Genomic DNA, 27,913 nt, shown 5'->3' with positions numbered 1-27,913 from the left:
ACACCTATTACTCTTTCTGCTGCCACATCTCATCCCCTCTATGTCAGCTATCCATTTACACAGGGACAGTGATTAGCGGGTATTTTTCTTATTATTTTTTTTTTGGCCCTTGAGCTGCTTCCTTTACTGTAAAAAAAACTCAAACAAACAAAAACTATTAATCTGTCACTAAACAAAAACTCTTATTAATCTGTTTTTTTTTTTTATCATCTTACTGTCCGTTCGCTTGCTTGTCTGTCTCTCTGTCCGTCTGTCTGTCTGTCTACCTTTCTGACCACTGATCTGTCTGTTTGATTGCGCATCTTTCTCCCTGTTTGTTAGTCTCTTTGTTTGTCTATCTGTCTGACAAACAAACAGACAAACAAATAAACACATATACTCTCCCATTCCACACACACACACACACACACACACACACACACACACACACACACACACACACACACACACACACACAGACTGCCCCTCGCTGCTTTCCCTCTCCCTTTCATCCTGCTAAGCCCCCCCTCCTCCCCCACCCCCTCCCCCTCTTCCCCCCCTCCTCTACCCTGGACAAGTGTGCCAGACGGGTGCATCCAGTCGAGAAAAGGTCACTATGCCTCGCCCCCCCCCCCTCCACCTACCCACCCACTCTTCCACCTATATACTGACCCTCGAACCATTCTGACACTCTCCACTCCACTTACCCTCCACCCATAAACTGCCCCTCAACCCATATTTCAACTGATCCTCCACCCATACACAATATACCGCCTTTCCCTCCCTATGTACCTATCCTCCCCTTTCTTATCCTTCCATTTCCTTCTTCCATATTTTTCTTCCTTTTTTCTTTCTTTTTGTGATTCTCTATAACTATGACTTTCTTCCATTCCTTTCATTCCATCTGTCTCCTGTTTACCCTTCTCTCCATCTTTCATTTCAGTGTTTCCTTGCATTTCTTCAACTTTACTTTTTTTTATCTTTCTTTACTTTCTTTTTTGTGATTCTCTATAACTATTACTTTCTTCCATTCCTTTTTTTTCATCTGTCTCCTTCATACCCTTTTCTACATTTACCATTTCAGTATTTTTCTGCATTTCTACAACTTTACTTTTTTCTTTCTTTCTTTAATTTCTTTTTGTGATTCTATACATCTACTACTTTCTTCCATTAATTTTTTTTTCATCTGTCCCCTTCATACCCTTTTCTACATTTACCATTTCAGTATTTCTCTGCATTTCTACAACTTTATGTTTTTTCGATCTTTTTCCTCCATCCCCTTCTCTCCACGCATCCCCATTCAATCATATATCTCTCTCTCCCTTCTTCCCTCTCTCTCTGCCTTTTCCCACCATTCCCTTCCCTCTCCTTTTCTTCTCCTCCCCTTCTATCCCATCCCATTTCCTCTCCAATCAACTGACCACTACTCTTCTTTCAACCCGAGAGAGAGAGAGAGAGAGAGAGAGAGAGAGAGAGAGAGAGAGAGAGAAAAGAAAAGAAAAGAAAAAAATAACCCTCACTCAAAAACCATACAAAACAAAACAGATTGAACAGAAACACGAGAGGAAAACAGATTGAAAGACAGGGAATCAGAAAACCGACCAGACAGAGACAGACAGACAGCAGGCAGACAACAGACAGGCATAACCAATCATTCAGACAAGCAAGTAAATAAACAGACGCGAAACAGACACTCTGACAGCATGGCGGAGGTCAGGGACGGGGGGGAGGTGGGAGGAGAAGGGGGAGGGTAGGTGAGAGGAAGGAAGAGGGAGGAGGCGGGGGAAAGGAGGAGGGAGGAGGAGGAGGAGAGAGAGAGAGAGAGAGAGAGAGAGAGAGAGAGAGAGAGAGAGAGAGAGAGAGAGAGAGAGAGAGAGAGAGAGAGAGAGAGAGAAAGGGGAGTGAGGGAGGGGGGAGGAAGAAGAGGAAGAGGGAAAGGAGGAAAGCGAGAGGAAGGAAGAGAAGGAAAGGGAGGAGAGTGAGAGAGAGAATAAAGAAGGTGAAATGGAGGGAAAACGAAAGAGAAAAAATAGAGAAACAGAGAAAAAGAAGAGGAAAAGAAAAAAAAGAGAAAGGAAGGGAAAGGGGTAGGGGAGAGTGAATAAGTTATATTAAAAGTGATATATGATTAAAGAAAGGGAGAAGAGGATGGAGAGGAGGCGGAAATGGAAGAAGAAAGAGTGAATGAGAGGGAAGGAGAGGATAAAGGAGAGGGAGAGAAAAAAAAGAGAATAGAGAGGAAGTAGAGTTCGCACTATAAGGTGGGAGGTAGAGAAGAAAAAAGAAGAAATGAGGAGAAACAGGATAGAAAAATAGAGAAAATGAAGGAAGAAGAGGAAGAAGAAGAGGAAAAGGAGAGGTTGGAAAGGAGTGTGAATGAGACGGAGAAAGAAGGTATAAAAAGGATGAAGAAAGGAGGGGGAAAATAATAGGTAGAAAAGAAAAGGAAGACACAGGAAGATGAAAAAGAACACACACACACACACACACACACACACACACACACACACACACACACACACACACACACACACGTACACATCCCTCCACACACACAAAAACAAACACACACACACAGAGGATTAATTATATTCCGGACCGGGCTGGGCTTAGAATGTAAAGGGAAAAAAAATAAAAGATAGAGAAAGAGAGAAAAAAATCCAATCAAATCAACTGGGCTCGCTGCGTTAGGAAGGGAATGACTTTTTAAGGTCGGCAAATGTTACGAGTGTCAGGACGGGCTCGCTTTGTCCTGCGTCCCGGCGAGAAGCGTTCGGGGGAGGGAGGGAGTGGGAGGGAGGGAGTGGGAGAGAGAGAGAGAGAGAGAGAGAGAGAGAGAGAGAGAGAGAGAGAGAGAGAGAGAGAGAGAGAGAGAGAGAGAGAGAGAGAGAGAGAGAGAGAGAGAGAGAGAGAGAGAGAGAGAGAGAGAGAGAGAGAGAGAGAGAGAGAGAGAGAGAGAGAGAGAGAGAGAGAGAGAGAGGTGAGGAAAACGAGGAAATAAAAGGTACAGATACAAAAACAAACAGGTAGAAAGACAAACAGATAGACAGACAAGCAAGCACAGGCAGAAAGATATACAGAGAAACAGATCAATCGTCAGTAAGGAAGAAAGACAGACAGACAAATAAATAGATAGTAAGATGAACAGACAAACATAAAACAAAGACTAAAAAGAAGAAAAGGATGGGAGAGAAAGAGATAGAATAAAGGATAAAAGGAAAATAATGACAAGAATAGAGACTGACAACAACGAAAGGTAGACAAGAATACACACACACACACACACACACACACACACACACACACACACACACACACACACACACACACACACATACATTTAGCCCATTTGTCATCCCCTTTCCATCCCTACACTCTATCCGCACCACCTCAACCCACAAAGCCTCACAGTTCACCCCCAAAGACCCACCCACAACCAACTCAACCCATTCAACAACCCATTTCCATCCACTAACACAATCTCCTTTTCTCTCCCACCTTTTCTGGAACATAAGAACATAAAAACATAAGAACGTAAGGAGTCTGGAAGAGGTCGATTCATATACAAGGCAGCTCCTGTAAGTCTCACCCACAACCCCAAACGCTACCCCAGCACATCCAACCTCACCCATTTAATAACCCTTTCCACCCCTCAACCCTTTCTCATCCACCTGTAGTCAACCACAACCCCAAACAGTAGCTCCCACACACCCAGCACATCCATCCTCACCCATTTAATAACCCTTTCCACCCCTCAACCCTTTCTCATCCACCTATACCCAGCCACAACCCCAAACAGTTACTCCCAGACACCCAGCACATCCAACCTCACCCATTTAATAACCCTTTCCACCCCTCAACCCTTTCTCATCCACCTATAGCCACCCACAACCCCAAATACTGACACTCACACACCCAGCACATCCATCCTCACCCATTTAATAACCCTTTCCACCCCTCAACCCTTTCTCATCCACCTATACCCAGCCACAACCCCAAACAGTAACTACCCCACACACACCCCACACCCCAACGTATCCACCCTTATCCATTTACCCACCATCCCAAACAGTAACCCCCCCCCCCCACACACCCCAGCAGAACCACCCTCTACCATTTAATAATCCGCCCCCTAACCTCTCCACCTTCCTCGCCTCGCACAGAACCGCCCAAGGCCCTCACCAGCTGCAACGTGACCCTTCTGGACGTGACGCGCATGGAGGTGAAGTGCCAAGACCCCGCACACGCCCCCGCCCACGCCCAGGCCGAGGAGGGGGGTGCCAGCGGGGAGGGGGAGGCGGCGGGGGTGGCGGCGGCGGCAGCCCACCCCCCCTATGTGAACCACGCCTCCCCCAGCCTTAGCTTCGTCAGGTCCCCCGGGGCAAGCAGCACAAAGGCTAATATGGAGGTGAGTCACGGTGAGGGAAGGAGAGGAGGGGGAAGGGAGGAAGGGAAGGTAGGGAGAGGAAGAGAAAGGGGGAGCAGTCAGTAGAGGAGAAGAAAGGAAGGGGAGATGGGGGGAAGGAGAGGAACGCAATAGGAGGAGGGGAAGGAAAGGAAAGGGAAGGGAGGGGAAGGAAGGGAAAGGGAAGGGAGGGGAAGGGAAGGGAGGGAAAGGGAAGGGAGGGAAAGGGAAGGAAGGGAAAGGGAAGGGAGGGGAAGGAAAGGGAGGGGAAGGGAAGGGAAGGAAAGGGAGGGAAGGGGAAAAAAGGGAGGGAAAGGGAAGGGAGGGGAAGGGAAGGGAAATGCAATCGTTGGTAAGGTCTGTGCACTGAGGAGGTTTATTTTCACTGTAACTGAATACATTTTTTTTGTTGCAATACTTGTTTCATTTTATTTGTCTTTGAGGGCGGAGGAGAAAAATGGTTCGTGTTAAATGTTTTGTTTCTCCTCCGATAGTGATTCGATAAAAAGTTCGTGGAATTAGACAGCTGTTCTCGTTTAACTATATAGAAAAAATAATAATACAGATAATATATAAGCAGTAAAATGAAAACCGTCAGACAAAGGCAAATTATGATAGACAGACAGACATATATTAGATGTATGTTCTCGTAAAATTATATAAATGAAAATAACAAAAAAATTATGATAGACAGATAGACATATATTAGATGTATGTTCTCGTACAATTATATAAATGAAAATAACAAAAAAAATTATGATAGACAGATAGACATATATTAGATGAATGTTCTCGTACAATTATATAAATGAAAATAACAAAAAAAATTATGATAGACAGATAGACATATATTAGATGTATGTTCTCGTACAATTATATAAATAGAAATAACAAAAAAAATTATGATAGACAGATAGACATATATTAGATGCATGTTCTCGTACAATTATATAAATAGAAATAACAAAAAAAATTATGATAGACAGATAGACATATATTAGATGCATGTTCTCGTGCAGTTAAATAAATAGAAATAATAACAAAAAAAATCATACAAACAACATATATAAAGTGAGATGAAAAAACAGAAGATACACAGATAATGATAAATAAATTAATAGATAGATACAGATAGATAGATAAATATATAGAATAACAGGAAGTCACGCTGTTTTAGATACTCATTGCTCTTATTTTTTTTTTCGCTATACTTTTCATCAGTATAATCACTATTATAATTATTGTCATTATCACCGTCATTATCATCATTCCCAGTATCAGTATTACATCATTTGTAGTGAAATAAGTGACAAAAAAAACAGAAGTAGTAATAGTAATAGTAATAGTAGTAGTAGTAGTAGTAGTAGTAGTAGTAGTAGTAGTAGTAGTAGTAGCAGTAGTAGTAGTAGCAGTAGTAGTAGTAGTATTGAGCACTACAGCACCCCCTATATCAATGTGTGTGTGTGTGTGTGTGTGTGTGTGTGTGTGTGTGTGTGTGTGTGTGTGTGTGTGTGTGTGTGTGTGTGTGCATACGTATGGCTGGTCACACACACACACACACACACACACACACACACACACACACACACACACAAGACCACCGACGTTTATTTTCATTCACGTCGATATATTTTTCATTTTACAGGTTTTGGGCCGTCACACACTTTTGAGTAAAGCCAATGGAGGGGAGGAGGGGGAGGGGGAGGTGAGAGGGGCTGAAGGGGGGGGGGGGAACAGTCCATTCATGTTCCCCGGGTTACGCCATTCAGTCAAAGCCTCTCGTCTCATCCTTTATATTTTCTGTGTTTTTTTTCTTTATAACATTCAGTGCATTCTATTTTTGTGTCTCTGGGCCTTGAAATACGATCATGACGATGTGTGTGTGTGCGTGTGTGTGTGTGTGTGTGTGTGTGTGTGTGTGTGTGTGTGTGTGTGTGTGTGTGTGTGTGTGTGTGTGTGTGTGTGTCTACTCCCTTGATCAATCTGGCTTATGGTATCTTTCATTTGATATCTCTGGTTTATTTATATATCTCGTTTGGTTTATCCAGATGTTATATATTTTGTTTTGTCTTCTAATCCATCGGTTTTAAGAGATCTATCGCTCCATCTATTAGAGTTATCCGATTACCTATCTCTCCACTCCCCCATCAGGCAATCCATCTCGCTACCTATCTATCTATTTGTCTTTCCATCTAGCTATCTATCGTTATCTGCAAGGCTTATTTACCATCGCAGAACATATTACATTTTTTTCGGCGATCAAAACCCGAATCTCAATCTCTTTCTGCATGTCTATTTCTGTATTTCTATTCATACGTTTGACTGTCTGTATTTATCTCTTTCTATCTGTCTATTCTTCATTTTTCATCGATTTATACCTATCTGTCTCCCTCTGTTTTTGTCCATCTATTCATCCATCTGTCCGTATGTCCGTCTATTTATCTATTTTTATATATCTATTCTTTATTTGTTATCGATTTCTATATATTTGTAACTTTTGCGATTAAGGTGCGTCCGTTAATATCACTTATCTTCTTCTTCTTCTTCTTCTTCTTCTTCTTCTTCTTCTTCTTCTTATTATTATTATTATTATTATTATTATTACTATTATTATTATTATTATTATTACTACTATCATTATTATTATCACTACGAGTATAATCATCGTAGCAATTGCCTCTCATTATTAATTGTAAATCACGTTAGATTAGTTGTACAAAGAGCTTAAAATCTGCGCTGATCAAACGGATTATTATTATTATTATTATTATTATTATTATTATTATTATTATTATTATTATTATTATTATTATTATTATTATTATTATTATTACTATTATCATTGTTACCCATCTTAATACTATCTTTACTATATCTCCTACTGTTGTTATAATTGCCACTTCAGGATTTTATTTTTCCTCAACATTACTTTTTCTTGTTTCTCCCCCATTTCGAAGCAGCATTAACTGGGTTCTTTTTTTTTTGTATTATTTTTTGTGTGTATTTTTTTGTATTTTTTGTATTTTGTGTTGTATTTTTTGCATTAACATCACTTTTTCCAGTTCCTTTTTGATAATTTCACTTATTATTATGGATATTATATTTTTTTTTCATTAACATCATTTTTATTTCTTATTTCTCGCCCAATTTCGAAGCAGCAGCAGCCGTTTGCCTTAATCTCTCTCAGTCTCTATCTCCCTCTCCCTCTCCCTCTCTCTCTCTCTCTCTCTCTCTCTCTCTCTCTCTCTCTCTCTCTCTCTCTCTCCATATTAAGACCAAACAATAACATTAATACACCTCTCACTCCATTCTCCTTCTCTCTCTTTTTTTTATCCCTCTCCCGCCCGCGTTCATACGAGTGTGTCTTTGTATTAATATTCACATGAACGGTTATTAAACTTTTACCTTCCCCTCCGCGTTATCCTTTATTGCGCTCTCTCTCTCTCTCTCTCTCTCTCTCTCTGACTTATTTTCTCCTAATTACTTTTTTCCTCTGTGTGCCTCTAATGTTTCTTTTATCCAGTTTTTTTCATTTATTTTTATTACTTTTATATCTTTCCTTTCTTTCCATTCGTTCCTTCTTAATTTATTTATTTATTTCACATTTTTCTGTCAATCGATATGTTATACGTTTGGTAATCAATCGCAAAATCAATCAGTCAGTCTCTATCCATCTATCTATCTAACTGTCTATCTATCTATCTGTCTATCTATCTCTCTATCTGTATGACTGTGTCTGCTTTTTTGTTTTCTTGTACATCTCTATCTTTCTATCCATCTATCCATCCATATCTGTACTCTTTTTTCCTTTCCATTCAATCTCTCTCTCTCTCTCTCTCTCTCTCTCTCTCTCTCTCTCTCTCTCTTCCACTTTCTCTCCCTCCGGAACGCTAACTCATTTAGTATATAGGCTAAACTTCTATAATACCTTGACTTCATTTCGCTCAGAGGCGGCGTAAGACTCTACGGAACAAGATTGCCACATTTCATTATGTTAGAGCGTCTTCCCCTAGATTCTCTCTCTCTCTCTCTCTCTCTCTCTCTCTCTCTCTCTCTCTCTCTCTCTCTCTCTCTCTCTCATATTTTCAGGTCTCGAGATTAGATATTCGACATTTGGCCGCCATGACAAGCACACACACACACACACACACACACACACACACACACACACACACACACACACACATGCAACCAAAACGACCAAACAAAACAAATACACAAAAAAAGGATCGGAGGAAGAGCAATAAAGATTGTAAAATATACAGAAGTAATAGTAGTAGTAGTAGTAGTAGTAGTAGTAGTAGTAGTAGTAGTAGTAGTAGTAATAATAATAATAATAATAATAATAATAATAATAATAATAATAATAACAATAATAATAATAATAATAATAATAATAATAATAATAATAATAATAATAATAATAATAATAATAATAATAATAATAATAATAATAATAATAATAATAATAATAATAATAATAATAATAATAATAATAATAATAATAATAATAATATAATAACAAAACAACAACAAAAACAAACAAAATCAATGCATATTCTTCTACTTCTCTTCCAATTTTCCGTCCTTCTTTTCCTCCTCCTCCTCCTCCTCCTCGATGTAGTACAGATGTAGTAAACAGAATCATCGCGGAGATTTTTTTTAATCATATTGGGTCATCCGCCAGCGTCACAACTCTCTTATTAAACGCAAAACCCTCAACTTCTTTAAAAATTGCATCGACCATTACGTTATTGCGTCAGGAGTGAAGGGAACGTCTATTTGGAAGTCCTTTGATCACTAGAAATGGCAACTTAGTAATGAGCCTGTAAGTTCTATGTTGCCTGTTTTTTCATGTTTCAGTGTTTCCTCGTCCTTCTTTTCCATGTCTTCTTTCTCTCCCTCATTCTTCTCTTTCTTCTTATTCTCCTCCTCCTCTTCTTCTTCTTCCTCTTCCTCTTCCTCTTGCGCTTGCTCTTGCTTTTACTCTTCTTCCTCCTCCTCCTATTCCATTTCCTCCTCTTCTTTTCCTCTTTCCTCCTCCTCCTCCTCCTCCTCCTCCTCCTCCTCTTCTTCTTCTTCTTCTTCTTCCTCTTCCTCTTCCTCTTGCGCTTGCTCTTGCTTTTACTCTTCTTCCTCCTCCTCCTATTCCATTTCCTCCTCTTCTTTTCCTCTTTCCTCCTCCTCCTCCTCCTCCTCCTCCTCCTCCTCCTCCTCCTCCTACTCCTCCTCTTCTTCTTCTTCTTCTTCCTCTTCCTCCTCCTCTTGCGCTTGCTCTTGCTTTTATTCTTCCTCCTCCTCCTCCTCTTCCTCCTCCTATTCCTTTTCCTCCTCTTCCTTTTCCTCTTACCTCCTCCTCCTCCTCCTCCTCCTCCTCCTCCTCCTCTTCTTCTTCTTCTCCTCCGCCTTCTATACCTTTTCCTCCTCCTCCTCCTCCTCCTCAGTGATCACGCGCCATTTTTTCCCCGGGACGCACCAAACTAAGCAAACATTTCCAAACATTTTTCCCTTCGGCTTCGACTATTTTCCCGCGACGCATAAACTAATGAGTTCCCGTCCCTTACTTCTCCTATTCTCTCTCTCTCTCTCTCTCTCTCTCTCTCTCTCTCTCTCTCTCTCTCTCTCTCTCTCTCTCTCTCTCTCTCTCTCTCTACTTCCTTCCTTCCTTCGTTTATTTATTTCCCTTCCTCCTTAACCTTGTTCCTTATTCCTCCTTCCTTTCAGATTCCTCCTCAAATTTCTCTTCTACTTGAGCTTTCCCCTTTAACCATTCTCTTCTTCCTCCTTCCTTTACTTTCTCCTCTGTTTCCTTCCTTTTCTTCTTCACCGTGTTCCTTCCCTCCCTTCCTCTTCCTTCCTTTACATTCCCCCTCTTTTATTATTTATTTTGCTTCTCTTAAACCGGGTCCCTATCCTCCTTTTATTCCCTCTCCTTCCTTCTTTTCTTTCCCCTTTCTTTATTCATTTTCCTTCCTTGTTAACTGTGTCCCTTTTCTCCCTCTCTTCCTTACCTTCCTATATTTCCCTTTTTCTGTAATCGTACGTTTTCTCCTCTCCTTCCAGCTTCCTCCCTTCCCTCTTTCTTTAATTTCTTTCCCTTATTCCTTAATCGTTCCCTTTTCCTTCCTCTCATCCTGCTTCTTCATTTACTTTCCCTTTCCTTCATTTTTTCCCTCTCCTTCCTCTGCTTTCCTTTAATTTCTTTTTTCCTTTCTTTATTTCCCATTCTCCTTAATCGTATCTCTTCTTTCGTTCCTTCTTCCTTTGCTTTCCGTTTCCTTCATATGTTTTCTTTCTTTTCTAATTGTGTGTTTCTCCTCATCCTTCTCTTCCAGTTTCCTTCCTCTTCGCCTTCGCTTAATTCTTCCTCCTTTATTTTTTATCGCTTTCCTCCGTTTCTTTTTCCCTCCTCTCCTCTCACCTTTCCTTGTTTCTCTTCCTTTCTTCTTTAACCTCTATCTCTTTGCTCCGTCTCTTCTTCCCTCTTATCCTTTCTCTCTTGTTCCTTCTTCTCTCTCCCTTTATTTCTCTTTCCTCTTATTTACCTTCCTTATTCCTTTATCCTTCATTCCTATTACGTTTTTCTATCTCCCTCTACCCTCTCCTTCCATATTTCTCTCCCTTCCTCCTTCATCTTTCATCTTTCCTCCTTCTCTCCTTCTTCTTTCTCTTCCCTTCGCTCGCCCTCATTTCCTTTCTTCTCCCTATCTTCCTTTAAATACATCGTTATGCAAGTTTTTTTTTTTTCCATTTATGTATTCACCCTCCGCTCTCTCTCTCTCTCTCTCTCTCTCTCTCTCTCTCTCTCTCTCTCTCTCTCTCTCTCTCTCTCTCTCTCTCTCTCTCTCTCTCTCTCTCTCTCTCTCTCTCTCTCTCTCTCTCTCTCTCTCTCTCTCTCTCTCTCTCTCAATTTTATTACGCTCCAAAATGAACGACTACCCGAGCCCCATGACAGGCTCTTAAGTACTCTGACAAGTCCAATAACGTCATTCAATCACAAGTTTTTTTGAGCGCCAAACTGAGATAACTGACCTGATCACCAGAAATAACTGTCCCCCGAGTCGAGCGCGGCCACGTAATACACAGTCCACGGCAGATTTTTCCTCGAATCGGGTCAATGGGACAAATATTCTGCAGATGTAGTCAGCAGAAAAACGATTAATTCACTGAAAAAATCCCATGACTGCTACTTTTCATGAATAGCGTCAAACGAAACTTTCCTGACTGCACAAAAGTAATTTCATTTGTTCTGCAGGTCACTGCAATGCCTAACGAAGTGATATTACTATAACAGGCAGCATATTGTGAGCCAACAGGCTTTCTGTCTACTGACGTTCCGTGTTTCCATGTTTCATTCATTTTCTCTTCCTCCTCCTCCTCATACTCGTTTTCTAAACACATTTTTCCACAACACTTCAATGACTTTCTCACCTCTTAAAAATTCATTGCCACATCACGCCAGATTCAGGAAAAACTTCAGTGTTTACCTGGACAGCCGAGCAGCTCCCTAACTTGACAGCACCTCGCCACGCGAGCCGGCGATCCATCAATATGCAAATTAAGGAACTCCTTGGCTGAGTGATAATTACCTGCATAATTCATGCAGTGATTGGCAAACTGAATAACTCGTCCCTTTATTACCTTAAAGGGAATTAACTTTATTAACTAACAACTTAAATACCTAAATAATCACCTAATTACAAATAATCGCTTAGTCACCTTACCAATTGATAATTTCATTACCTTCTAACGTAATGTTTAATTGAGTCATCGATAATCATTTCATTACGTCAATAACTAGTTGTTTCACTACTTTACTAAGTAATCATCGGATTATGCACCGACCCTATAATAACTCAGAGGACAGCATTACTATAACAACATCAGCTTGACTAATGTAGCGTCACATCATTGTCTGCCTAATTGGTCCGAACATCGGTACATCAAAACTCTTAACCATTGGTACAAAAAGTTTCCATCGGAGGGTGTCTGGGTTTCGAACTGATCACGTGATGAACTAAAGTGCGCAGAAAACTTATCCTGGGGACACTTAAACTTCACACGCAACACTTACTTATACCATTACTTGGAGCGTTAATCCTGCCTTCAAACACTTCACTGAAAACAGTTACTCATGCCATTACTTGTAGTGATTTTGTCCTGAATTACCTGCAGGAAATATCAGCAATTGCTACGGACTCAGTTCTAACATAACCATTCAGACAGTTTTCAGTTTATATCGTTACTTTCAATATTATTCCGGTTATGAATTTGATCCACAAGAAAATCGTTATAGGTAATTGCGATGCTCTTATGATGCCTATCCATACTTTTCACATTATTATTATTATTATTATTATTATTATTATTATTATTATTATTATTATTATACATATATTACCTTCATACGTGTATACTTGTTTCCGCAGATTTTTATATATTTCACATTTTCTACGTGTGAGTTATCCTTTATTTTTCTCTAGTCATGAAAAACAAGTCCCCTTCCTTCCCCTTCCTTCCCTCTTTATTTCCACAAGCCTCACTTCAGTTCTCTTCTCTCTCTCTCTCTCTCTCTCTCTCTCTCTCTCTCTCTCTCTCTCTCTCTCTCTCTCTCTCTCTCTCTCTCTCTCTCTCTCTCTCTCTCTCTCTCTCTCTCTCTCTCTCTCTCTCTCTCTCTCCCTTCCCTGCTAAGGTGTGGGCAGGCAACACGGCAAAACACTTCCCTTCGCCCCTTCCCCGTCCCTTCCCTCCCCCTTCTGCCGCCTCGGTTTGACAACGCATATAAAATAGAACCGTTTCCCCTCGTCCCTCGTCCCCTCCTTCCTCCGCACCTGATCCTGTCTGCTGCTCATCCCCTTCCTTCCCTCCTCTCGCCTAAACCTTTCTCTGGACCGTTTTCCTCCTCTGCTATTTTCTGTTTTCTTGTTGAGTTTGGTTTCCTGTTTTCTCTCTTCTCTTTCGTTCATTTTCTTTGTTTTCTTGTGTTTTTTTGTTCGATGTTGTTTAAAGTTTTCGTTTTCATCTGTTTGTTTGCTTTTTCTCTTTTCCTTTTTTTTTTTTGTTTTGTTTATATTTCTTCATTTCTTCCTTTTTTTTTGTTCATATTCTGTTTTCTATTTCTTGTTATTTTTTTGTTCATTATTTTCGTTTTCATCCTTTTTTCTCCTATTTCTCATCCCTCCTTTTTTATTTCTTCTGTTTTCGATTTACTATTTTCTTCAGCTCTCATTTTTGTTTCGTTTTTTCATTGTTTTCATTTTTATCTGCTTTGTTTTCTTGATTTTCTTGTTTTTCTTCTTTCCTTTTTAGTATTTTATCTTTCTACTTTTTTCCTCTTTTCACTTCACTTTTATATCTCTTCTTTTTCTTTTATTTTCTATTTCTTATTTTCTTCACCTTATTCGTTCACGATTTTTATTTTCGACAGCTTCGTTATTTTATTTTCCTATATTCTCTCATCTTTCTCTTCATCTTTTCTTTCTCTTTTCTCCTCTTTTGCTTCACTTCTATTTATCTTCTTGCTCTTCTCTCCCCCTCTTTCCATTCACTTTCCTTTCGTTAATCTAATCCCAAAATAGCAAAGGGATCTGAACTACATCCTCTTCCTCCTCTCTCCACCTTCTTCTTTTTCTCCTTCTCACCTTCCTTTCCTTATTTACTTGCAGAAGAGAGAATACAGCCATTTACTCATACAGACCAAAGATATAAATTTGAAGCTATATCGTCTTCATTTCTTCTTTAACTTCTACTGTATCTTCTAGTGTATGTGTTCAAATCTCTACTTCATCTTTCTTCTCTTCCTTTCTTCTTCTCCCTCCCCTTTTATATTACTTCGCTTCCCCATCCACTTCAATTTGAAACTATATATTTACCATTTCTTTTTTATCTTCTGTATCTTCTACGGTAGTTTCTTCAACCCTCTACTCTCTCCTCCTCCTTTTCCTTCCTTTCTAATCCATATTTTCCTTTTCCTCATCCCTTATCTCACTTCGTTTCCCCATCCACGTGAATTTGAAACTATATATTTACCATGTTTTTTTGTATCTTCTACTGTATCTTCTATATAGTGTAACATTTCAACCCTCTACACCATTTTCCTTCTTTTCCTTCTAAATCCACATGTTCCTTTTCCTCCTCTCTTATTTCACTTCGTTTCCCTATCCACGTGAATTTGAACTATATCTTTACCATTTTTTTCTTTATCTTCAACAGTATCTTCTATATCGTGTAGCCTTCAAACCGTCTACTCTCTCCTTTTCCTTTCCAATCCACATGTTCCTCTTCCTCCTCCCCTCTTGTATCACGTTTCTCACACATCAACAACATACAATAAAAAACAGCTCACTCTAACCTTCCACATCTAAGAATTTCACAGACACCTTTAGTTTATCCCAAGCCTTACACATTTCCTTACCTTTCCAGTACTTCTCCTAAACACAGCTTCTCCCTTTTTCAACGTATCTACAGCTCTCAATTTTCTTACTTTTCCAATACCTCTAAACGCAGCTTCTCTCTTTCCCTTTTTTCCTTCCCTTCTTCAACGTCTCTGCTTCTCCCAAAATCCATCATCACACGAAACGCTTGTCAATTCCTTCCCCATGTAAATCCAGGTAGCACAGTAACCCCTTTTTTCCCATCTTCTGTGTCGTTCTCTTCAGCGTCGTCCAATCATCGACTTTCTTGCCTCTGTCGCTATTTCTTTTCACCTTATCTGAAAATTTTGAGTCTCAGTTTCACACGCTTCCACGTTCCCTTTCCTCAATTCAGTTTCCTTTCTCTATTCTTATCTCTTTCCACCTCCTTCCACCTCTCATCTTCCAGTTTCCCTTCTTCCATATCTTCATATCTTCCACCTTCACCACATCTTTGCACACTATCACACTCTTTTCTATGCATCTTTTATCCTCCTCTCCATCTCCTTCACATGCTTTCCAACCCTTTCCTCCTTTTCTCTACCTTCATATTTTCCATTTCCAGCACAGCTTCACACACTTAAAAACATCCTCTTCTTTACCTGCTTTCCACTCTCTCCTCTCTCCTCTAACTCTACCTCTACCTTCATATCTTCCACCTCCAGCACAGCTTCACACAAACACATCCTCTTCTTTACTTGCATTCCACTCTCTCCTCTCTCCTCTAACACCCTATCTTCTACCTTCACGGCATCATTTCCTTTCCCTCTTCTAGACCCATTTTACACCCTTCTCCCTTTTCTCCAATCAATCCGCCCCCCTTCGACCCATCTATCACACCTTCACACCCCCTTCCTTCCTCTCTCCCCCTACCAGTCAGTCCCCTCTCGCCCACAACACCTCCTCCACCAACCTTTACCCCCTTTCCTCCTCTTCTCCCCTACCAGTCAGACCACCTCCTCCATCCCATTTCCACCTACCTCTTCTCTCTTCCTACTACCAACCCGGCTCCTCTTCCCACCCATTCATAACACCTCTACATACGGTACCATCCACCCCCTTCTCTTCTCCCCTCCCAAGAAACACAACAGGATAGTAGCTCACAATAGTACGATACGACAGGCTTGACATAGAACCAAGTGGAGGGAGGAAATTAGAGCACATATTGACAAACCTTCACACCTGTTTCTTCGTCTCTCAGGTGTGGTCAGACAAACATTAGGACACACCATCACCACCGCTGCCAGATTGTCGTACTCAGAGCATAGTATTTACCGGTTTCTGACGCCTAACTATTGCCAAGAAACATCAGGATCTAACTCTCTTAACGATAACTATCAATGAGTTTCAATATTGGAGCCCAGAAGACAGTTTGGGGGTAGGAAGTCGGGAAATATAAGCGGCTGAGTACGACAATCTGCCAACGTTGCCCTGTTCCTTCACATAAATAGATAGATAGATAGATAGATAGATATTTATTGGCCACAAATGTACATAAAACCAAAACATTATACATTTCCAATTTGTAGTCCACATTCAGCACTTCCGTAAAATCTTTATATAATCACTAAAATATACAGAACTCTGGTGTCGTTACTGGTTTAAAAATACCTTGACACACCTTGACACACCTGCTCCCCCGTCCCCAGGTATGGTCCGGCAACACTCTGGTGGCCAACGTGAGCGAGGGACATCCCCAGTTCTCGGTGCGCGGCTTGCCCCCTGACACGGAGCTCCGTCTCGTCCTCTACACCGCCACGCCACACGCCCGCTCCACGCCCCTGCAGCTGCACGCCCGCACGCTGCCCAGGAAGGTGGCGCACTTCACAGGTAAGAGAGAGAGAGAGAGAGAGAGAGAGAGAGAGAGAGAGAGAGAGTGTCTACCTGTGTTATTATAGATGGATAGAAAGATAAATAAAGTGAATGTGTACGTGTGTAAGTGCATGTAAATAGATATAGATAGATAAAGAGAGAGAGAGAGAGAGAGAGAGAGAGAGAGAGAGAGAGAGAGAGAGAGAGAGAGAGAGAGAGAGAGAGAGAGAGCATGTACGTATGTAGGTATGCTCAAAAAACTCTCCATACATGCACTACATCATCAATTCTAACCATTTTCTTTCCCCTCTATTCCCCTCACCCCGACAGTCCCCCCGCCCCCCGCCCGCCCCACCCACACACGCACGCCCCCCGCCGCCGCCGATGCCCCCGACCCTCCCCCAGATGGACCCATGGATAGCATAGCGTGGGAGGTGATGGGGGGTCTGGGGGGGGCGTGCCTGGGGCTGCTCGCGGTGGTGGTGGTATTGGGGGCAGCGAGGGTGTGGAGGAGGAGAAGGAGGGGGAGCGGCCTGATGGTGGAGGAGTCGGGTGCTTCAGTAGGAGGTGGAGGAGGTGGGGGACTTGGTGCATCAGTGCTGGATGATGATGGTGATGGTGGTGGTGTTGGTGGTGTGACTGGTGTTGGTGGTGTTGAAGTCAGCACCACCGTGGAGGAGCATCAGCACCTTCAGCACCCCACAGCCCTGGTCAGCACGGTGTCAGGTAGGTGGTGGTGATGGTGGTGGTGGTAGTTTTGGTGGTGGTGGAGATGATAGTGGTAATGATGGTAGTAGTAGTAGTAGTAGTAGTAGTAGTAGTAGTAGTTGTTGTTGTTGTTGTAGTTCCAGTGGTATACAAATAAAAACTAGCGTAGACAAAAGTAATAATGTAAAAATAATAAAGTAGCAACAACAAAACAACAACAACAACAACAACAACAACAACAACAACAACAACAACAACAACAACAGCAGTAGTATTAACCACCGTGATCCAGCATTCAACAGCGGCGGCGGATGATGAGAAAAGTTGTTGTGTTCCCATGTTTTTGACCGAGAATCAAAGCAAACCCACGATTGTTGTGTGTGTGTGTGTGTGTGTGTGTGTGTGTGTGTGTGTGTGTGTGTGTGTGTGTGTGTGTGTGTGTGTTACTGTGTGTGTGTGTGTGTGTGTGTGTGTGTGTGTGTGTGTGTTACTGTTAGTGTTTGTGACTGGTGGTAGTGATATAAGTGGTGGTGGTGGTGGTGGTGGTGGTGGTGATGACTCAAGTGATGTGTGTTAGTGATGATATCCAACAGGGAATTCATTTTTGGTGATGACATTAACGTTACAAGTGATGGTGATGATGATGTCAGGAGATGGTGATGAATAAAATGGTGTTCTTAGTAGTGATGATGAGTGTCAGTAGTCGTGGTGGTGGTGGTGATGACTGTATACCCCTATTAGTGGTTATGACTGACAGTGGTGATGATGTCTAAATAGTGATGTAGAGTAATTTTAATGGTGGTGATGTTATTATTACTGAAAATGGTGATGATTCTGTAGTTGTAATAGTCTTGGTGATGACTAAATAGTGGTGATGACTAATGGTGGTAATAATGGTGTTGCTATTTCTGATAGTGGTGATGACTGGGAAGCTGAATTAGTGGTGATAACATTGGTGGTGATGACAAAAACAATGGTGATGAGTAATTATGATGATGGTGTTGTTAGTCCTGATATATAGTGGTGATGACTGGGAAGCTGAATTAGTGGTGATAACATTGGTGGTGATGACAAAAACAATGGTGATGACTAATAGTGTTGATGGTGTTGTTATACCTGACAGTGGTTATGAAAAATAGTGAATAGCTGTATTAGTGGTGATGACTGACAGTGGTGATGACTTTATAATGGTGATGACTAATGGTGGTGATATTGGTGTTTCAGATGAAGGTGTGTGGGCCGGGTTGGAGTGGCAGAGCTCGGTGATGTGATGAGGTGGTGATGAAGACGCAGCATCCGGCAACCCTCATCACCAGCACCATCACCATCACCACCACCACGAGCTGCCTATCATCGTCAACATCAGCAGCAGCAACAACACGAAAAGAACGACATACCAGCGGATTCTAATGCTCTTTATAGATATCTTCCCTTCCCCTCATCTTCCCTTCTTCCTCCTCTCCCTTCCTCTTCTTCCTCCTCCATGTTATATCCTACCATCTTCCTCATATCAATTCTTCTCCCTTTTACTCCTCCTCTTCATCTCCCTTATTCTTCTTCCTCCTCCTCTTTGTTATCTCTTCCCTTCCCTTCATTTTCCCTTCCTACTCCTCTCCCTCCTCTTCTTCCTCCTCCTCCATGTTACCTTCTGCCTATTTATTTCCCTCTTATCACCTCCTCCTCCTCTCCCTCTTTCTCCTTTTCTTTCTCTTACTTGTTTTTACTCTTTTTCTCTACTTCTCTTTCGTCCTTTTTATTACTTTTTCGCTTTTTCCCTTCCCCTTCTTCCTCCTCTTCCTCTCCCTTCCTTTTCTTCCTCCTCCTCCTCTTCCTCCTCTTCTTTGTTACCTCTTATTATCTCCCTCATATCGACTCTTCTCCCTTATACTCCTACTCTTCCTTCCTTCTCTTCTCTTCTCCCTCTTTACTCTTCTTCCTTCTTTTATTGTTATTTACTCCTTTTCTCTCTATTTCTTTCCCTTTTTCCCTTTCTTTCGTGCTATTTCATGTTGGTCTTTTTCTCGTTATTTTCCTTCTCTCTCTCTCTCTTATTTCTTTCCTATTTTTAAGCGCCGACTAAACGAAACTTTTCAACTTTCATATTTTTTACTTTTCTCCCTTTTCTTTCTTCTGAGTTATCTAATTCTCACTTTATTCATCCTTCCTCCTGTTTCCCCTGCCCGTTTCTACCTCTCCCTCTCTATCATTCACTCCTCCTTCACTCTTCCCTCCCTTTTCTTTTCCCTCTCACTCCTCCATAGTCATATTCCGTTCCTTTCTTCCTCCTCTCCCTTTTCTATCTTATCTCATTTTCGCATTTCTATTCTCTTCGACTTCCTTTTATTTGTCAGTCCTTCTTTTGATCATTTTATTTTCCTTACCCTAAATTATTATCTATTTCATATTCCCTTTCTTTAGCATTCTTCTTCATCTCCTTATTCATTATTCCCCATTTTGTCCTTTTTTTCTCTTCCTCCTCCTCTCCTCCTCTTCACCTCCCTTCTCTTCATTTCCATTTCTGATATGTGAACTCATTTTTCTCTCTCCCTTTTTCATCCCCATCTACCTTCATTTCCCCCTCTTCTTCTTCTTCTTCAGTCCGTCTCCTTTTTCCTCTCATTTTTTCCTTCCAGTTTTTGTTTTTGTTTTGTTTTTGTTTCTATCTCCTCCCCTTCCTCTCTCTCCCTTTTGTTCATTCTTCATTTTTTCAACATTGCAAAACTCTCACCACACATTCCTTTCTCTCTCTCTCTCTCTCTCTCCCTTCCTTCCGTTCTATTTTCTCTCTCTCCTCCCCTTCTTTCTTTTCTTAATCTCTTTTCTCATTTTTCTGGTTTTCCTTAACTCGCTTCTCTCTTTTTCCTTCTCTCTCTCTCTCTCTCTCTCTCTCTCTCTCTCTCTCTCTCTCTCTTCTCTTCGCTTCTCTTCTCTTCTCTCCTACTTCTTCATTCTTCCTTTCCATCACTGTTTCTTCCTCCTCCTCCTCCTCCTCCTCCTCTTCTTCTTTTCCCCTTTTCCTCCATTTTTATCAAAGCAGTGTTACTAATCTCTTAATAATGTTGTATTTATCTATTTTCTCCTCTCCCTTCTTTATCTCCTTCCTCCCTTCACTTCCTTTCGTCTTTTCTCCTATTTCTCGTCTCGTATTTCTCTCTCTCTCTCTCTCTCTCTCTCTCTCTCTCTCTCTCTCTCTCTTGCTATCTATCTATCTATATCTATCTCCGGTATTTACTCGTGTTTGTACATTTGTATTAAACTGTAAGAATCATTGTGTAAACGGACTGTTATTTTTACCTTCGTGGGCGTGAAATAAATTAAAAAGGGAAAAACAGAAAACAAAACACGAAAGAGAAAAGATTAAAGACAAAAGGTAGACTAAAAGAATAGCGAAGTGACAGATTATAAGAAGGAAAGAAAGAGCAGGGACAAAGGTAGACAAAAGGAATTACCGAGGGACATTAGAGGAAGGAAAAAAAGGAGACAAAAAGAATAAAGGAGGAAAGATTATAAACAAAGGAAAAAGAAAAGGAAAACAAAGGTAGACAAAAGGAATTATCGAGGGACATTAGAGGAAGGAAAAAAAGAAGGAAAAAAGGAAAGAAAACAAAGGAAAATATCAGGAACAAAGGTAGACAAAAGGAATTACCGAGGGACAGATTAGAAGGAAAAAAAGATGAGGAACAAAGGGAGACAAAAAAAGAATAAAGGAGTGAAAGATTATAAGAACAAGGAAAAAAGGAAAAAAAGAAAAGAAAACAAAGGAAAAGATGAGGAACAAAGGTAGACAAAAAAAATAACGTAGTGAAAGATTATAAGAACAAGGAAAAAAAGAAGGAAAAAAAGAAAACAAAACAAAGGAAAAGATCAGAGACAAAGGTAGACAAAAAAATAACGTAGTGAAAGATTATAAGAACAAGGAAAAAAAGAAGGAAAAAAAGAAAACAAAACAAAGGAAAAGATGAGGAACAAAAGTAGACAAAAAAATAACGTAGTAAAAGATTATAAGAACAAGGAAAAAAGAGGAAAAAAAAGAAAACAAAACAAGGAAAAGATGAGGAACAAAAGTAGACAAAAAAAATAACGTAGTGAAAGATTATAAGACCAAGGAAAAAAGAAGGAAAAAAAGAAAACAAAACAAGGAAAAGTTCAGAGACAAAGATAAACAAAAACAAAGAGTAACAGTGTGACAGATTAAAAAAAAAAACAATGAAATAAAAAAAATAATTGGACACACACACAGAGATTGAGAAAAAAAAAATACCCGGCTGACAGATTTATAAAAGAACAAAGAAAACAAATAAAAAGATTGAAGAGACAGACAGGTGGACAGAAAGAAAGACAGACAGATAAAAGAAATAAAAGCAAAGTTAAGGGGAACAAAATAAATAGATCAGACAGACACAGAAACGCATATAGAGACATACCGATACACACTCACACACAGATATAGACGAGAAAAAAAGGAACAGGAAATTAAACAAAGATGAGACAGACAGACCGGCAGACATGTAAAGAATGACAGAGAGACAGATAGACAGGGAAACACACACAGATAAATAAACATACAGACAGATAGAAAGAACTAGACAGACAGACAGACAGGGAAACACACACAGATAAATAAACATACAGACAGATAGAAAGAACAAGACAGACAGACGGACAGGAGATAAAAGAACTAACAGAGATAGAAAGAGATGAAAATAACAGAGAGAGACAGACATAATTAAACACAGACAAACAAACATGTAGAAAGAAATACAGACCAAGAACCAGTCAGATATATAAGCACACACACACACACACACACACACACACACACACACACACACACACACACACACACACACACACACACACACACGAGCACACACAGAAATACAGAGAAATAGAGAAAGAGAAGGAAAAAACACAGAGAAGGCAAAAATATGGATGAACCCTCCCAAACTTTTTAACCAACTATTAAAAAAACGTGGAAAAGCTTAAACAAAACTGCCTAAAAATGGTAATAAAAAGTAATAGGAAAAAAGGAAATAAGCAATGAATCTGTAAAAAAAAAGTTACCATCGATGTTTGCATAAAAAAAGATTAAAAAAAATCACGAGACATAAATTAAGAATGAAAGCAATAAAGAAATGGAAGAAAACAGAACGAAGAAGAGGAAAGATGAATGAAAGAAAAAAAGAAAGAAAGAAAGAAGAAGTAAGTGATAATATTGGGAAAGAAAAATGAGACGCAAAAGAGCAAAAAAGAGAAGAGGAGAAAATAATGAACAAGATAATGAGAGGAGGAGAAAAAAAGAGAGATAAAAAGGAGAAAGGAAAGAGTAAGAAATTAAGGATAAGTGATAATCATGGGAAAGATAAAGGCGAAAAGAGCAAAAAAAAAGAAGAGAAAGAGAAAATAATGAACCAGATAACGAGAGGAGAAAAAAAGGAAGAATTGAGGAGTAATAAATGAGGGCAAAGGGATAACAGAGAAAAAGAAAACGGGGAAGAAGAGAAAGAAAAAGAGAAAAGAATAACCGTGAACAAGAGAATGAGAGGAGGAAAATAGGGAATAATAGACGAGTAAGAAATGAGAAATAAAAGGATGATAAAAGAAAATTAAGGAAAAGAGAAGAAGAGAAAAAGTTGAAATAAAATAAAATAAGCAATAGAGGAAGAATAAAATGCTGAAAGGAAAGGAAATAAATAAACTGAAGGAAAAAGAAAAGAAAGGAAAGTAAAATCAAATGGAATAAAAAGAACGAGGAGAAAAAAAAAGTATTGCTGCATTGTAAAAAAAAATGGATGAGGAGGAAAAGAAAATAAAGAAAAATAAAAAAAAGGAAATTAAGAAGAGAGAATAAGAGAGAGTGAGAGAACAGGAGAGAAAAAAATAGCACAGTAGAGAAGAAAAGCAAAGATGAAAGGAAATGAAGACAAAGAAAATATATGAAGAAAATAAAAAGGATAATGAAAAGGAAATAATAGAAATGAATGAGGAGAATAAATGTATGAACGAAAAGAAGAGCGAAAAAGCAGATAAACAGAACACAAAAAAGAGAGAAAAAGGATAAATGAAAATAGAGAAAGACAGAGGAAAGGAAAGGAAAAATAAAGGATAAGAAAAAAGAGGAGAAAGAAGAAAAAAAGGATGCCATGAAGAAAGCAAGCAATAAAGAAAACAAAGAGAGAAAAGGAATCAAAGGAAAATTAAGAGAAAGAAAAAGAGGGATGAAAATAAAATATATAGTACAATAAAAAAAGACGAAATGGAGAAAGAAGAAAAAAGAATGACAAAAAGAAAAAACAAAGCAAAGCAAATAAACAGAAAAAGAGAAAAAGAGGCTAAAAGGAAAACAAAGACAATTTAACAGGGAAAAGAAAGAGGGAAATAAGGTAAAGAAAGGAGAATAAAAAGTACGAGACAAAAAAATATGAAAAGAAAAAATAAACAAGACAGAAAAGGAAAATTTAGAGAATGAGGATTGAAAAGAAAAAAAGAAAGGACGAGGAAAAATATGAATAAAAGAATTAAAGCAAATCAACAGGAGAAAAAAAGAGGAAAAAAGTGTATAAAAGAAAGTAAGAAAACTCAATTATCTGGACCTCAAAACTGTTTCATATTAATTTCTTCGACTTGAACCCAACCCTCCCTTCCCCTTCCCCCCTTCCCTCTCCCCCTTCTTCCTTTCCCGTCCCCCTTCCCCTTCTTTCTTCCCCTTCTTCTCCTTCCTCCATCTCCCACTCCTTTTCTTCCCTTCTTCTCTCCTATCTTTCTTTCCTCCATCCCCACAATCCTTCTCCCTCCTTTCCTTCCTTTCTTCTCTTCCCTCCCTTCTTCCTTGCTTTCTTTCTTTATCCTCTTTCTTTCCTCCAGTTCTTTCTTTCTTCCTTTCCTCCATCTCCTCAATTATTCAACCTCCTTTTCTTCCATCCCTTTCTCCCTACTTTCATTCTTCTCCCTTCCTCCTTTTCTCCTTCCTTCTTTATCCTCATTCTTTCCTTCCGTTTCTTCTTTTAATTATTCTCTCTTTTCCACCCTTTTGCCTTCCTTCCAGTCTTCTCTTTCCCTCCCTTTTTTTTTTTTCTAATCTTCCCTCTTTCCTTTCGTTCTTTCTCTCTCTCTTTCTTTCTTTCTTCCCTCTCCACAATCACTCAGTTTCCCTTCCATCCTTCCTTCCCTCCTTCTCTCCTTCCTTTCCTAATTCTCTCGTTCACACTTCTTTTCTACGTTCTTTTCTTTCTTCTTCTCTCCTTCCATTCTCTCATTCTTTCCACTTTCCTCTTTTTCCCTCTCCACAATCGCTCCTCTTCCTGTTTCAATTCTTCTCTTCCCCTTTCCCCCTCCCCCTCCTCTCTCCTCCCCAACCTCGCTCCTCCTCCCTCTCCTCATCTCTTCCAGCTCCTCCTCCTCTTCAGACCCGTGAGATTGGGAGAAAATTATATAAAAGATGGAAAAAGGAGGTGGAGAACTAGCAGGACAGGGAAACAGACACAGACAGACAGAGAGACAAATAGGACGGATATGAGACAAACGACGGAGATATAGACAGAGAGAGAACACTTTTATCTACGAAACTAATGAGTAAAAAAGAAGTAGAAAAATACACAGAGATAGAAATAGAAAGAAACAAAGAGGGATAAAGGAAGATATTAGAAAGAAAAGAATAGAGATAACAAAGAATGGCAATGAAAGGAAAAAGGGAAAAAAGAAAAAGAAGCAGAAAAAAAACATAGAGAAAATAACTGATGTAGGCGAATGACCAATGAGAAACAAAAAGCGAAATCAGCTACAAAATAAAAATAAGCTATAAAAGAAAACAAAAAAAAGTCACTCCCAATAAAATGAAAACAATACAATAAAAAGCAAGAAAAATGAAGAAAAATACGAAGAGCAACAGATAGAAGAAGAAGGGAATGAAAACAAAGAGGAAAAGGAAGAGGAAAAAAGAGGAAAAAGGGGAAAGAAAAAGTGCAAGAAAAAAGAACTAGAGGAAGAAGAAGAAGGGAACGAAAACAAAGGACAAAAGGAAGAGGAAAAAGAGGAAGAAGAGAAAAGAAAAAGGGCAGAAGAAGAACTAGAGGAAGAAGAAGAAGGGAACGAAAGCAAAGAGGAAAAAGAGGAAGAAGAGGAAAGAACAAGAGCAAAACAAAGAACGAAAGGCGAAAGAAGAAGGGGAAGAAGAAGAGGGAAAAAAGGAAGAGGAGGAAGGAACAAGGACAAGACGAAGAAGGGGACGAAAATAAAGAGGAAAAGGAAGAATAAAAGAGGAAGGAGAAAATTGAGGTTCATGAAAAAGCAATACAAAAAGAGAAGGAAAACTAAAGAAAAATACGAGAGAAAACCGCCGCCAATGCCTCCGGAAAAGAGTATTAAGAGAGAAATTTTGCGGGAAGATAAAGTTTTGGGTATAATTAAGACTTTGAAGTTACGCAATGCCCGGGAACACTGCCGCTGAGAGAGAGAGAGAGAGAGAGAGAGAGAGAGAGAGAGAGAGAGAGAGAGAGAGAGAGAGAGAGAGAGAGAGAAACAGACAGACAGACAGACAGACAGAGACAGACAGACAAACAGAGACAGATATACAGACAGACAGACAAAACAGAGACAGATAGACAGACAGACAGACAAACAGTGACAGATAGACAGACATAGACAGACAGACAGAGATATAGAGACAGACAGACAGACAGACAAACAGAGACAGATAGACAGACATAGACAGACAAACAGAGATATAGAGACAGACAGACAGACAGACAGACAGACACACACACACAGACAGACAGGCAGATCTAGACAGACAAATAGATAGAAATCTAGATAGATACTCTCTCTCTCTCTCTCTCTCTCTCTCTCTCTCTCTCTCTCTCTCTCTCTTAATGTACCAATACTTTCCTATAACTTCAGACGCACGAAAGAGACACAACACACGTAGAACTTTGTCTGTTATTTTCTTTCTTTTTTGTTTGTGTCTCAAGAAAAATATGACACGGAGGAGTTTTTACTTTCATCTTCTGTTTTGTTGTTGTTGTTGTTGTTGTTGTTGTTATTTGGCGGTGATTAAAATTTATGTCTGTTTGTTTCAACTTCCCCGTGACTGATTGGCTGTTCCAGGATGAGTAGGAGACCAATCACTGGGCAGCTGAGGAGAATGACAAACCACGAGAAAAATAAAATAATAAAGACGATTAAGAAACACGGACAGAGAGTAAGAAATTAAGACATTGAGTACAGAAATAAAACAATCTAAAGAAGTGAAAAATAAAATAATAAAGACGAAATAAAGAAACACGGACAGAGAGTAAGAAATTAAGACACTGAGTACAGAAATAAAACAATCTAAAGAAGTGGAAAATAAAATAATAAAGACGAAATAAAGAAACACGGACAGAGAGAAAGGAAGACACTGGGAACAGAAATAAAACAATCTAAAGAAGTGAAAAATAAAATAATAAAGACAAAATAAAGAAACACGGACAGAGAGTAAGGAATTAAGACACTGGGTACAGAAATATAACAACGTAAGGAAGTATTGAGGATGGGAAGTAAGATAGGAACTGACATGGAGAAGATAAAGGAGAAACAGAAGACAAGAGACTAAAGTGAAAACAGGCGAAGCAAGTAAAGAATTTGGGGAAAGAAGATGAGAAAGAGGAGGAGGAGGAGGAGGAGGAGGAGGAGGAAAACAAGGTAAAAGAAAACGAAGGGCAGAAGGAGAAAAAGAAGAAAAAGAAAAAGAATAAGAACAAAAGAAAAACAAGAAATAGAAGCAGAAACAAAAGAGAACAAGATGAACCAGAGAAAAAAAACTAGAAAAACAAGAATCAGAAATAAAAGATCAAGAACAAGAGCATGAAGAACAAGAACAAGGAGAACGAAGAAGACGAGAACAAAAGAAAGACGAAAACAAAAACATGAGGAAGAGGAAGAGGAGGAAGAAAAGAAGAACAAACAAGAACAAAAACAAGAAGACAAAGAAGAACAATGGCAAGAACAAGAGAATAAGGGGAAGACGAAGAAGAGCGAGAGGAAGAAGAAGGGGACGAAAACAAAGAAGAAAAGGAAGAGGAAAAAGAGGAAGAGGAAAGAACAATGACGAGACGAAGAAGAACAAGAGGAAGAAGAAGGGAACGAAAACAAAGAAGAAAAGGAAGAGGAAAAAGAGGAAGAAGAGGAAAGAACAATGACGAGACGAAGAAGAGGAAGAGGCAGAAAAAGGGGACGAAAACAAACAAAAAAAGAGGAAAAAGAGGAAGAAGAAGGGAACGAAAACAAAAAAAAGAAGAAAAAGAGGAAGAAAAGAAAAGAACAAGAGGAAGAAAAAGGAAACGAAGACAAAGAAAAACAAAGAGGAAGAAAAAGAGGAGCAAGAGGAAGAGGAAGAGGAAGCACAGTGGCCACCTTCCCGTCATTACGTCGCCACCAAAGTCAATTAAGATCTCATTATAACTCTGACGTAAAAATTTCCCTAAAACCTATTTCTTTGCGCGGCCACACTTCCCGAGGGCCCGAGGGGGGAGACGGAGGGGAGAGGAAGGAGTGGGAAAGGGAGAGGGGGGGGACCAGAGAGAGGGTAGGGAGGGAAGGAGAGGAAGGAGGGGAAGGGAAC

General features: G+C 39.7%; 1 protein-coding gene across 1 annotated transcript in view; it reads left to right on the top strand.

Annotated features, from left to right (window-relative positions):
- LOC126980910 (uncharacterized) overlaps positions 1-20,471 on the top strand; it is a 183,353-nt gene extending 162,882 nt beyond the window's left edge. Inside the window, exons 8-11 of the mRNA XM_050831323.1 lie at positions 4,143-4,387; positions 16,446-16,626; positions 16,939-17,334; positions 18,541-20,471. Of these exons, the coding sequence (XP_050687280.1) occupies positions 4,143-4,387; positions 16,446-16,626; positions 16,939-17,334; positions 18,541-18,587 (869 nt within the window). The 3' untranslated portion in view covers positions 18,588-20,471. The remainder of the gene's footprint in view (positions 1-4,142; positions 4,388-16,445; positions 16,627-16,938; positions 17,335-18,540) is intronic.
- The last annotated feature ends 7,442 nt before the right edge of the window (positions 20,472-27,913 follow it).

This window comes from Eriocheir sinensis, chromosome 45 (assembly GCF_024679095.1).
Source record: "Eriocheir sinensis breed Jianghai 21 chromosome 45, ASM2467909v1, whole genome shotgun sequence".
Classification (NCBI taxonomy): Eukaryota; Metazoa; Arthropoda; class Malacostraca; order Decapoda; family Varunidae; genus Eriocheir; species Eriocheir sinensis.
Note: the sequence above shows the minus strand (reverse complement) of the source record. Positions and strands in the feature narration are given on the sequence as shown.